The 12,184-nt window shown below is 38.6% G+C and overlaps 1 protein-coding gene across 1 annotated transcript in view; it reads left to right on the top strand.

The window, feature by feature from the left end:
• Positions 1 to 12,184, top strand: part of zbtb47b (zinc finger and BTB domain containing 47b) — a 29,137-nt gene that overhangs the window by 12,913 nt on the left and 4,040 nt on the right. Inside the window, exons 2-5 of the mRNA XM_088322523.1 lie at positions 4,663 to 5,454; positions 6,606 to 6,753; positions 8,040 to 8,155; positions 9,389 to 9,533. Coding sequence (XP_088178649.1) covers positions 4,663 to 5,454; positions 6,606 to 6,753; positions 8,040 to 8,155; positions 9,389 to 9,533 — 1,201 coding nt within the window. The remainder of the gene's footprint in view (positions 1 to 4,662; positions 5,455 to 6,605; positions 6,754 to 8,039; positions 8,156 to 9,388; positions 9,534 to 12,184) is intronic.

A 12,184-nucleotide genomic window follows, 5' to 3' on the forward strand; every position in this document is an offset into this window, starting at 1 on the left:
ATGAAATCTAGGTCATTCATAAGCTATAAAATATAAGTGTGTTTTAAGCCTAGATTTAAACACTTCCACTGAGGTTAAAGATCGATTCACAGAGGGCAGAGCATTTGGCGACAACCAGTGGACATATTTAAAACTGCAAGTCCTTGTTTGACTCGATGGAGCTCATTTTTCTCTTTGGCTTCTCTCAGCATTGTTTTGCGGGCCACATTTGGCTCACGGGTCATGATTTTGTCGCATGTGATCCAGATCCTGCGATACATCTAAATGCTGTTGGGAAATTAAGGAATTGGGAAATAAATAAAATGGCACACTGATGATGACGTACGTGATGTAAACACTCCACCAGTGAGGGACTGCAACTGGTCACTGTGTCCTCTCTCCTCGATTAAATTTACTACTGTGTGAAAAAGTCTGTGTCTCCTCGGGCTGCCGGGCCCCTTGTAAATCTTTCACGGCTTGCACAATGCAGGTAACTAACTATTACAGCGAATACCTCAGATCACCGCAGATTTAAAAGTAGTGTTTCGACCACGCAAACAAAAGAATGTCTGCTGAGACCTGGAACTTTACCATAATTATTTTTGTCTTGTAATTGTATCCCTTAAATATTTCCTTTTAGTTCTTATTCTACGTTTTAATTGAATGAACACAGCCCACTCCAAACCATGTAAATCATCGACTGATAAGCCCCTTGAGACATTAATGCCATTTAATTCTGCGTTTTCCTTTTGAGTGGGCTTGCAGTGCAATACTGTAATTTCCAGACTGTAAAGCGCACCTAAAAACCCTAAATTGGCCAGAAATTTGAAAGTGTGACTTAAATACCGCACTAAACGGCGGATAGGATTGAAAATGCATACAGTAATTATATGTGTACAAGGTTTTACAATAATACAGTGTTCATGCAATGATTGATCCAATCAATAAACATTGCTGATGTAAATTGCAAAAGATTGTATGTAATGAGGGTACGGTACATATTAATGCATAGCATAGCACTGATATGTGCAGTAGACCAAAATAAGACAAGATAGTCTACAATGGGAATCAAACCTGGGCCGCAGCAGTAAAAGTGTTGACACTTAATTAATAAACTACAAATGATATACAGCAAGGCATTAAAACTTACCTTGTTATCACACTATTTTTACTCATGGTGCCATGAACAATTATTTTCATCGAGAATTTTGATTGAGGTTGAACAGTATCTCCACCTTATCACAAACGAATGTTAGTTTCATGAGCACTGATGTGACTCAGCTGTGCCCGCTCATTTGGCGCCAACCGCCGTGGGTTCTGATTGGCTCCCTGTCTCTATTTGAACCCTGTCCTGTCAATCCCCTGTGGTCAGTTCGTCTGCGAATCTCCGTGTATACTAAGCAATGACCTGGTCGCTAAAACTTCATTTATGTAACGATGTTGAGCAATGTTCCTTCTAAGCTGCGTGTATGCGCCATTGCGCACGACCCAGAGCTTTTCTGCGCACAGGTAAATCTAGCCAACTCACAAAAATGAGGGCTCAAAATTGCTAATTAAGAAGCGAATTAAGTCAAAGTCACAGTGCTTGAAGGTAAAAATACTCGGGTTCCCCTGACGCTGTGTTCTAAATGCGGTATTTTGAAGTCAATGTCGAAGTAGAACAAAGTTGAGTAAAGTCAGTAGAGTTTTTCAAGAACCGGCTTCTTCGGCTCAGCTCACTAAAAAGAACCGGCTTTTTCGGGTCCCAGACGGCTCTTCAGGTTGTTTTTGCTTCTTTAATCCCTACACGATCAAATATTTTGAAAAGTATGCACAAAATGACAAAGAAAGGGGGGGAAATAGAGCAAAAAAGAAAAAATACCAAAATGAAAAAGTAGTGAAAAGCTGAGAAAAAAAAGAAACAAAAGGAGAGAAAAAGAGAAAAAAAGAGCAGGAAAAAAATCAGATAAAGCCAGAAGAAAAGAAAGAAACAAATAAAGGAAAAAAGGTAATGAAGAACAAAAAAGCAAGAAGAAAGTAACAGTTAGGAAAAAATAAACACGATGAGATTTTTTTAAAAGGGATTTTTTTTTAAAAAAGGAGAAAAAAAAAAGGGAAAAATAAAGTTTTTGTTGCATTCAAATAATTTCCAATTATATCAAGTCAATCTTGTTGCCAAAATTGTACTTCCACTAAAAATGCGATTAAATACAGTTGTGTATCGTGCAACCGACTAAGTAAGCCCCCCAAAATGTTAGTATTATGCGGCAAAAGATACCAGGAAAAAAAAAGAAATGGAAATCTTGTGAAATAATTGTAAAAACAAAAGACGTTTGTAGGCCCTGCAACCTTTGCAATAGTACATGAGTCAATTCATTCAAAAGTGAAAAATAATTTTGCACTGCTGGAAACTCAGAAAAATGTAACTTAATGTCAAGTTTTGGACATGTTTGTTAATGATTTAGTTGCCACACTTGGGATTATGGTTGCTCACTGTTGTTTCAAGCGTTGCTCACTGACTTAGTGTGAACGCTCAGACCCGTGGAAAATTAGAGGGAACATTGATGTTGAATATATTTTAATTTGTGTGAACACTCAGACCCGTGGAAAATAAGAGGGAACATTGATGTTGAGTATATTTAAATTTTTTAAGCATATTCATTTTTCGTCCCTTCGTCCTTTACCCAGTCATGTCTGTTTACAGCTCAGCATGTCAACGCGGCACAATCAAATGGTGCAAAAGTCAGCATTCCGTGCAAATCATCGCACGTCCCCATCCCCGAAATAAGTGTCAGTTTTTGCACCGGAAGGGCATGCTTTCCATACAGACTGTAGATGAGCAAGTACGCGCCTGCTCATGAATGCTCTCCTCCACCACGTTTAATGAAAAAGGCTAACGTCTGCTAGGGCGGGCTGATCAGCAAATATTTCAAAGGGATGTTTTTTAATGATTAAATTAAAAACAATTACTGTATTTTCATGACCATTGGACAGATCTTGTTAAAAGGCAGAGTATCGGTAGCTGGTTCTATTTTGGTGTTTGACACGTACACAGGGCACACTTGATTATTGGGCGTAGCTGTCTTCTGCTGCAGCCCCCTTACAACAACACAGACAAGTGTGTGTATTTAATAATACAGCGGGAGCAAAAATGAGTTTGGTTGTGGTTAATTTAGGTATTGATTACAAAATTAAACACACGGATAAAACAAAAATTTAAAAAGAGCATCATAGCGATACACACAACATGGTCTGAAAAGTCTTCTTTGACTGTTGTGCTTTGCTCCATGATCCACTGCTCGAGTCTTTCCTCCGACTCGGGCCACCCAGCCTTTTTTCTGCAGAAGCTCAGTTGGGTATTTTTTATTTTTATTTTACTTGTCGGAGTTCGTTTTTCAGCTTCTTCCATTTGCGAACCACCAGTTCATTAATATTCAATTCTCTTGCGGCTGTTCGATTTCAATCTTCATCCGCGTAGCATAGAAATCAAAACACTATGATACACAGAAAGACAAAGCATTCAATGGCGGGAAAGTGAGGTTTTTGGATTGAATTAATATTTGGGGGGACAACTCTGTTCAGCCGCCGATAGCGCAGTAACTTTTAAATTGCTAGATATGCTACGGCGTTAACATCCATGAGTCCTTCCGCAGCATTGCGTTTGACGTAACGTGTCCTCTTCTGTGCATGCAGGACACTTTTTGTGTTCACACAGGAGATGCAGAGAAGTCAGTGCAGATCGCGTAGAAGTCACATTTATTTGGAAATGTGAACGATCTCACAAAAACATCGTGTTTTACCCAAAAATCGGAATGAGCATTAAGCTTTGCAGTGTGAACCTAGCCTTATATACACACCAACACCTCACTCTTAAACTGTGATGCCTACACCTCACACTTTAGCAGTTATCCCCACACAACACACTTTAGCAACCTCATGGTGTCCTTGGGTGTCTGCCGTCTTACATCACATACACAGCGCACTGCCCGATAGGGCGCGCTGCACAATTTAAAGAAAATGTAAGACTTTTATGTCCACCTTATGGTCGTGAAATTTCGGTACACATAAGTTTAAAAAAAATACTAAATCACAAGTTAGGATGTGCTAAACTATCATTCATTACTATTTTTTGCTTAATAAGGGAAAACTAATCACTAACAAGGGGAGAAATTGGCTGAAGTTGACAGGTATGCAATAACCTCCTGTAAACCATTGAAGATGAACCAGCCTCGTACCATGGCTGCAATAACAAAAACAGGGGTACTTATATTTGATTCTGCAATTTACCAAATCATTAGTATGGAAATTAAAATCGAATTTAAAATTGGTCTGTTCACTCGCTGATATGATCTTGAAATAGTAGTATCGGCATCGGAACGACACTAGTTATTTTTAGTGTAATAAGACGACGAGGAGATTTTTATTTTGCTGTCAACTCCTGTTTCATTTACCATGCTTTGTGGGTGTGACGTCTGTTGTGTTATTGCACTTTATAATTCGTGTATTTAAGATTCAATCGTTTACAGGATCACACATTCATCATAGATCTCGCTTTTTGATTTTGCTTTAAAATTACACCAGATGCGTTCGAATTTCAAATGTGCAATGCCCTTGGACCCCTGTAGACTGTCCACCCACTGGGTACTCAAAAAATTCAATGGTAAACATTGAAGTTAACTGCAAATCTTCTTCAATCCATTTCAGCTGATACTGGAGAAGACCACCGACTCCCCCTCGGCCGAGTTCTCCCTGGTGGAAGATGTTGCCCTCCACTTCAGCTGCTTGATGGAGCGCCTAAACGAACAACGCCTTTTCCAGCCTGACCTGTGCGACGTGGACCTGGTGCTGGTGCACCACCACAGTACTTTCCCGGCCCACAAGGGGGTGCTAGCCGCCTACAGCCCCTTTTTCCGCTCGCTCTTCGCCCGAAGCAAGCAGCTTCGGCGCGTCGATCTCTCGCTGGACGCACTTACCTCTCAGGGTCTGCAGCAAGTCCTCAATTTTATCTACACCTCCAAACTTTTGGTAAGCAGCCGCACGGTATCCGACGTGCTTGACGCCGCCACCTTGCTGCAGATGGCTGACATCGCAGCTTCCTGCCGGCAGCTCATCGGTAGCCGCTCGCTTGATACCCTAGACAAAAACTCAGAGACTTCGGATCCTCACGCCACCTTTGCTAAAGGTCAAATAATTGTGGAAGTAAACCTCAACAACCAGACGCTAAACGTTTCAAAAGGTTTTGAGAACGACCTGAAAGAAGAAACGGACCTTATGGAGCACAGCAGCGAGGACGAGGAGGGAGGACCTGAATCAGGGCTGGTTCGTCCAAAGGCCAGACTGGAAGAGAGGCAGCAGTTCCAATGCAAAAAGTGCCCGAGGGTTTTCAACAACCATTGGTACCTGGAGAAGCACAACGGTGCTGCTCACGGCAAGAAGTTCCTGACGGAGTGCGAGATGTTGCTAGACCGGCAGAACCAATGTGAAAAAAGCATAGAAGTAAGCTGGGGAAGATCTATTTTGTAAATCTGGATGAATATGTAAAGTTTACATTAGATTTAAAAAGAAACATGTCAACTTATTTCTACCTTAGTTGTTATTGGCACTCGTTCACTGCAGATGACTGCTTTATATGTCAATGGCATTGAATGAGGTACCGTAAATTCAGGACTACATAGCACACCTGAATAAAAGCTGTTTGCGCAAATTTGAGGAAGAAACTCTTAATTCTGGATTTTAGGATTAAACAGCTCTAAAAAGGAATTAATCCACGTTTACTTCTTGCATAAAAAATAAAAATCAGCGGGGAAATGTCTAGTGCAGAAAAGCAACTCATTGTGTTAATAATAATTGAATTGGCATTAACATATGCACTAGTGCGTGAGAAACAAAACTCAATGGACTGTACTGACTAAATTAATTGTTGTTTTTTTTATTAATATTTTTTATTTCCAATTAGTAGAAGACCACCATGCAAACAAAGCTATAAATTATGTTAAAGTAACTCTGATACCTTTCTCAAAAGAACAAAGGAAATTATGAAAACTATATCAAAAACTAAAAATTGTAATATTAAAACACAACTTTGTTCATTTGGTAGTTTTTTTGCAATGTTTTTAGTAAAATAAGGAAAATACTTGCATAAAGAAAGTTTTTTTGCCCTCTGCTACATCAAACAACTTTGTAATCTTTGAAATATCGGTTCCTATTTTACTTACAAAAAATTCCCCCAAATTAGGAAATAATATGAAAATAATTTTTCAAATAAATTAAAAAATAAAACCAAAAATATGACAAATGTAATTTGCTTTGCTTATTTTTTAACTGGATGATGTAAAACACATTACATTTACATTTGGTTTATTATTTTTAATCTCTGAATAGTAAAATGCAAACCACCAATCAAATAAAGCGACAAATTGCATTCAATTTGAACAAATATTTTTCTTAGAAGAAAGAACAAATTAAATCATTTAATTGTTTAATATCTCCCAAAAAGCTTTCTCACCTATAATTAGAGGTTCCTGTCTATTTTGGAGACTACTATTTGTGGCTTATGTCACCTCCACTCTGTGTGCATCGCAGATGTGGCCGTTAGCATTAGCATCTAGCATAGGTGTGATAAAATTGTATATTTGTTTTTCTTTTAGTGCACAACGTGCGGCAAGACCTTCAAGAAGCTGTGGTCTCTCCACGAGCACCACAAAGTGGTCCACGGCTACGCAGAGAAGAAGTTCTCCTGCGAGATCTGCGACAAGAAGTTCTACACCATGGCGCACGTTCGCAAGCACATGGTCGGTGAGTGCTCACGTTGCTCTCAGGCTGCTTGTTGTTTAGTGTTTAGTGCTAAATCCAGCGTTGATGGAGGTACTTGGAATCCTTGAAAATGCTTGAATTTTAATATTGTATTTTGAAGGTTTTGTGTGAAGCGCTTGAAAATGCTTGATATTGTTGCCATTGCCATGTTTCTTGGCAGACTCTATAGACCATGCATTAAATTAAGATTTTTTTTAAATTGCTTGAAAATGACGCTGACACGCCCACTTTGTGGCTTGTCAATATGGCGTTCTTATGTGAAGCGTCACCATCCCTTCCTGGTAGCACCCAAGAGGACAGCTCTATTTAGAAATCCGACTCTTTTGGCTCGGCTCACTGAAAAGAGACGTCTTTCGGCTCCCAAATGGCTCCTTGGATTAGATTTTTTTGTTATTTTTAATTATATATTAACAATAATGATAAAACGTTACCAAATTATCTAATTATTAATAATTTTTATGTTTTGCAGGTGATCCTTGAAAACACATAAAATTTAAATTAAAATATTCACAGAACTACAGAAAATAAATTGTAAAATACAAAACAATATTAGCTTTTTACACACTGAACAGATTTAGCGTAAAACAACACAAAATCCCTGAAAATGCAAAACAATGGAATAAAAATTCAAAATATTAACTATTCAGTGCTATAAATAAAGGATGAAATGCTAAGAAAATTAACTATTTACAATTATATTTTAACAAATTTGGACATGGATACTCTGAAAAACATGTGAAAAATATGAATTAAGATAATTAAAACAAAAAGCAAAAGATCAGCAGTCTCTAAAGATTGAATGCACTCTGCTTTAGAGCAATCAATATCATTAAAATGAGTCCAAATGTGGCTCATTTTTCGGCTTTTCCTACATGTGGTAGGTTTTTTTTTTTGGTCTTCTGCTTTAAACTCAATTATTACCCAACACCTATAAGAGCTCTTTCCGTTTTTGTAAACAAGTGTGACATACTGAAGCTGTGCGTGATCTGTTGAAGCAGGATTGCAAAATTCGTGTCAGTTTATAGCAGCTCATTGACACAAAAAAACAAATATCATCTAATAGAACAGCACAAAATCGCACAAAGCATGTGCTAGCAGCAGGATAGCAACTTTATTTTAGTCATCAAAGTGATCAACAACAAAATTTTGATTGGTGCTGGGTTTCCTCATTTTAAGGTAAATTGAAAAAAATGGCCTTAAAAGTCCTTAAATTTGGGCTTGAAAAAGGTGTACAAATCCTGTAAATTTCATTTTGTCTTTTTGTTTAGCTCATACGAAGGATATGCCCTTCACCTGTGAGACGTGCGGGAAGTCCTTCAAGCGCAGCATGTCCCTTAAGGTGCACTCTTTGCAGCATTCCGGAGAGAAGCCCTTCAAGTGTGAGGTTTGAGCTCCTTTATAATGTTGTGTTTTCAAGGATAGTAAAATGCTTGAATTTTGGGTGAAGTGCTTGTACAGTGCTTTGCAAAATAATAGCAGGGCAATGTGACTAACCAGAATATCTCAGGTATTAGTGTATTTTTATTGTTACATGCCGGACAAGTTACCAGTAGGTGCAGTAGATTCGGAAAAAGACCCAACATTCATAATAGTCATGATCCTAAGGCTGTGCAGATGGGCAAATAATTCTAAGGTGTGTGTTAGAAAAATAGCAGTGACTGTACAAACTCAAAACTATTTTGTATTTCCCAAAAAAGGTACGATTTAGCAATCCTAATATTTAGTTGCATGCATGACCACAGTTTGGGGGTTGTCTCACACACGGTCTGAAAATAGCTCACCACTTACAGGTTATTAGTATTTTTGAACAAAATTGTGTTTTGGGAGATGTGTTTGTCTGTTTTGACCAGCTCGGTGGCCTTGGGGGTAGGGCGCCCGAGACTGGGAGGTTGCTGGTTCAAGCCTCAGCCGGGTCATACCCAAGACTTACAACATTGGTACTCATTGCCTCCCTCCTTGGGGCTCGGCATTAGGGGTTGGAATTGGGGGGTTAGGTCACCTAATGACTCCCAACACACCGGTTGGGTTGAGCGAGGGGGCTGGGAATCCCCTCCTCTGTATCAATCTCCCAGAAAGAGTCAAAAATGTGAATGTTTTCTTGACTCTAGCCACCTCCCACTAGGGGGATATGGCTCCGGTATATATATGTTTTTATTGGGTGACTGAAACAATTTAATACTACTTCCAAAAATTAACCTGTAATCACATAGTGACAACAATAGTTGTTGTTATGTGAGAATTTAAAATGAATAAAGCAGAATTGAAGTTAGTTTTTTTACTTTTTTTTGAATGCTATCTAGCTAACATTTGACCTTTTTTTTTGGTATTTATCAAGCTAAATTTTGGCCTCCTTTCTGGCTATGTAACTTTCTGTCTATTTACTCTTAGCTAGCTATCTAGCTCCCTTTTAGTTTTTGACTGTATACTTCTCTAGCTAACTTTCCAGCTACCTTTTTAGCTGTTTAGCAAGCCATTTAGCTAAGTTTCTCTTATGAAAAGACATAACAAACTGGGTACCCCTTGCAATAATTACAAACTGCTTGTAAGAGGTTGGAGAGCCCTGCTATAAATAATAGTTAAGAAGAACAATAAGAAAGCATGTTTTTGGCCATTGCAGATTTGCGGGGAGCGCTTCCAGTACAAGTACCAGCTCCGTTCCCACATGAGCATCCACATCGGACACAAGCAGTTCATGTGCCAATGGTGCGGGAAGGACTTCAACATGAAGCAGTACTTTGACGAACACATGAAGACGCACACTGGTAGGTACAACGTAGCGTATACAACTTGAAAAATAAAGAAATAGCACACAATTCCCGATCGAGCTGGAATTCGGAATTTTTGATTGTGTGAATATACTTACGACCATTAGACTTTCGTTAATTGATAGATACGATCATTTTTTTGGGGATATCGAAAAATATCCGGGTTATATTTTGTATTGTGTGCACCTTCTTCCGAGTACAGGACATTACTGTAGTGCTTCTTTCCGCCGCTACCGGCGTGTGGTGGTGCTGTGAGAGGTCACCCAGCATCTACCCTAAAGAAGAAATCCGGCTTCTACTTCCTAGTTCTTGTGTAAACATAAAGTACAGGGTGTACTGTATCTTTAGCGCACTAATAACATTGACATTTTTATTGTTTAATATCTCGTGCATCCATTCAATATGGTTGGTGTAGAGTGTAAAGAAGAGGTGAGCCATTTGTTTTGAAATGAAAGTGGAATAAGAAAGCTTGATGCGGTTGAGAAAATGGTCGGAACTCTTTTTTTCTGCGACTTTTTACCACGGAAGACCTTTTGAAGCGCATCTTCCAAAAGTCAGTTAATCTCAACTTTATCTTAATAATTATAATAATATATAATTATATTAATAGAGCATATACTCATTTATGAAATTATTATTTTTTTAGTACAAAACACTACATGTTACGTATACAAGCCTTAAAGATACTTAAATAAACCTGAAAACATGCAAAATTTAGCACTGAAGCAACTTACGAACAAATTCAACTTATGAACGATCATCTGGAACCTGTCTCGTTCTTAAATAGGTCAGCGTCTGTATATAATATATATACCATATGTAATATATATATATATATATACCAGTATATGTAACGGGTGTAATAATAACTTTTGTTTTATTGAAATTCCTGCTGAAATATGTGTATAGTTTTTGGTAAATGTCCTGCAATGCTGAGTCCAACAGTGCCATCTGCTGGTATGGGGAGGGGTTTGGTTTTGGCTTCTAACATGTGACCAGGAGGCGGGGTTTGTTGTTAGTCTTATCAGAGAGAACTACAAAGGTAAGGCCCAGACATGGGGACTTGAGACTTAGTGACTTGGACTCGAGTCGACTCGAGTCGCTGTTTTTATGACTTGTGACTTGACTTGGACTTGGCAATCTAAGACTCGGGACTTGACTTGTGACTTGACTTGCCCAAGAAAAAAAATACTTGGGACTTACTTGGGACTTGAAGGTGAAGACTTGAGACTTACTTGAGACTTGCACATGTGTGACTTGGTCCCATGTCTGGTAAGGCCTATCTTTTGGTGCTCCACAAAAGAAGTTAATTTTAAACATTATAACCCCAGCTGACAAATCTCTCACCATGCATAGTAATGTGATTGATATTGTCAAGCTGTTTACGTTTATTTTCGTTTTGTTTCTGTTTTACTAAATATTAATTCCCCTTGTAGAGATCAAAGAGATCAGACCCAGCAGAAAAAGCTAATGTTGTGACTCATCCATTTGCAGAAACTGTAATAATAAAAACCTCATCATCCAGTCCAGCGTGAATGTGGATCTTTGGTGGGACACGTACACCGCGGTTACATATATATATATATATAGTAGGGGTACTCTCAAAACCCTACAACAGGGGTCAGCAACCTTTTTGGCGTGGAGTGCCACTTTCAAATTTCCTTGTAAATCAGTGTGCCACACCAAGATTAATGACTTGCATAAAAATTTTTGTTTATCCAACAGAGCTGTCATTTTACACCAGTCCAAAAATACAACATGGATATACATTGAAATTGTATAACTGACCGATTTATCTTCCACTATTCTTGTTAATCAATAAACTAAAAAATGAATGTGAGCAACATGTGGAAAGGCCTGTAGACATCTATGACTTCAACTTTTTACCACAAGAATCAACCATTCTTCATCAACAATGAACTAGAATTAAAAAACAAGTTATATGGACAGCTACCATACCATTCATCAATTAAATTTTTTTGCAGAAAATATCAAAACTTGAAATAACGGCTCCAAGGCAGAAGGCTACTTGAAAATAAGTGCAACAGAAATAACAGCAGCAAATAAGAATGCAACTGAATCATCACAGTATCTTGCCATAACTGCCAAACGTGGGATATCATTCACATCTACACTTTCATCAAGTGCAGTACTGAATACACTGGCCTCCTTTAAAGCAGCTGTCCACTGTTGGCTCTCGCTTTTTTCCATCTCTTCTACTCGCCGTTCAACACTTCCGGCTGACATGGGGATGTCTTTTATTCTTTTTTAAATGTCTCTTTGTGAGGCAAGCTATCAAACGTAACCTCTACGCTTGACAAGAACGCTTCTTAATCGCCAGCATGGGTTTTCCTTGCTTTGCTATGCAGTGAGCATTGTGATAGCTTGGTTGCTTCAGTGGTGGTGTTTTTACCAGTGACAAAGGTTTTTAGTGTCTGTTTGTTTGCCATATTTAATGTCTCTGCCTTGACAGACTCATCCTTGAATTCATGTTCACGTTTTTGTCTCGTAATGACTTTTAACACTTGACGTGCAAGGTACTACGCTCTCGAGGCATAATGGCACGGTCATTTTCTTGCACAATGCCCCATTCATCTGACCACGCTGGCTGGAAAGAACGAGATTTTTTTCGTGGTCACGATTCATTC

Source organism: Urocampus carinirostris, chromosome 18 (assembly GCF_059441175.1).
Source record: "Urocampus carinirostris isolate Australia breed hairy pipefish chromosome 18, RoL_Ucar_1.0, whole genome shotgun sequence".
NCBI classification, from domain to species: Eukaryota; Metazoa; Chordata; class Actinopteri; order Syngnathiformes; family Syngnathidae; genus Urocampus; species Urocampus carinirostris.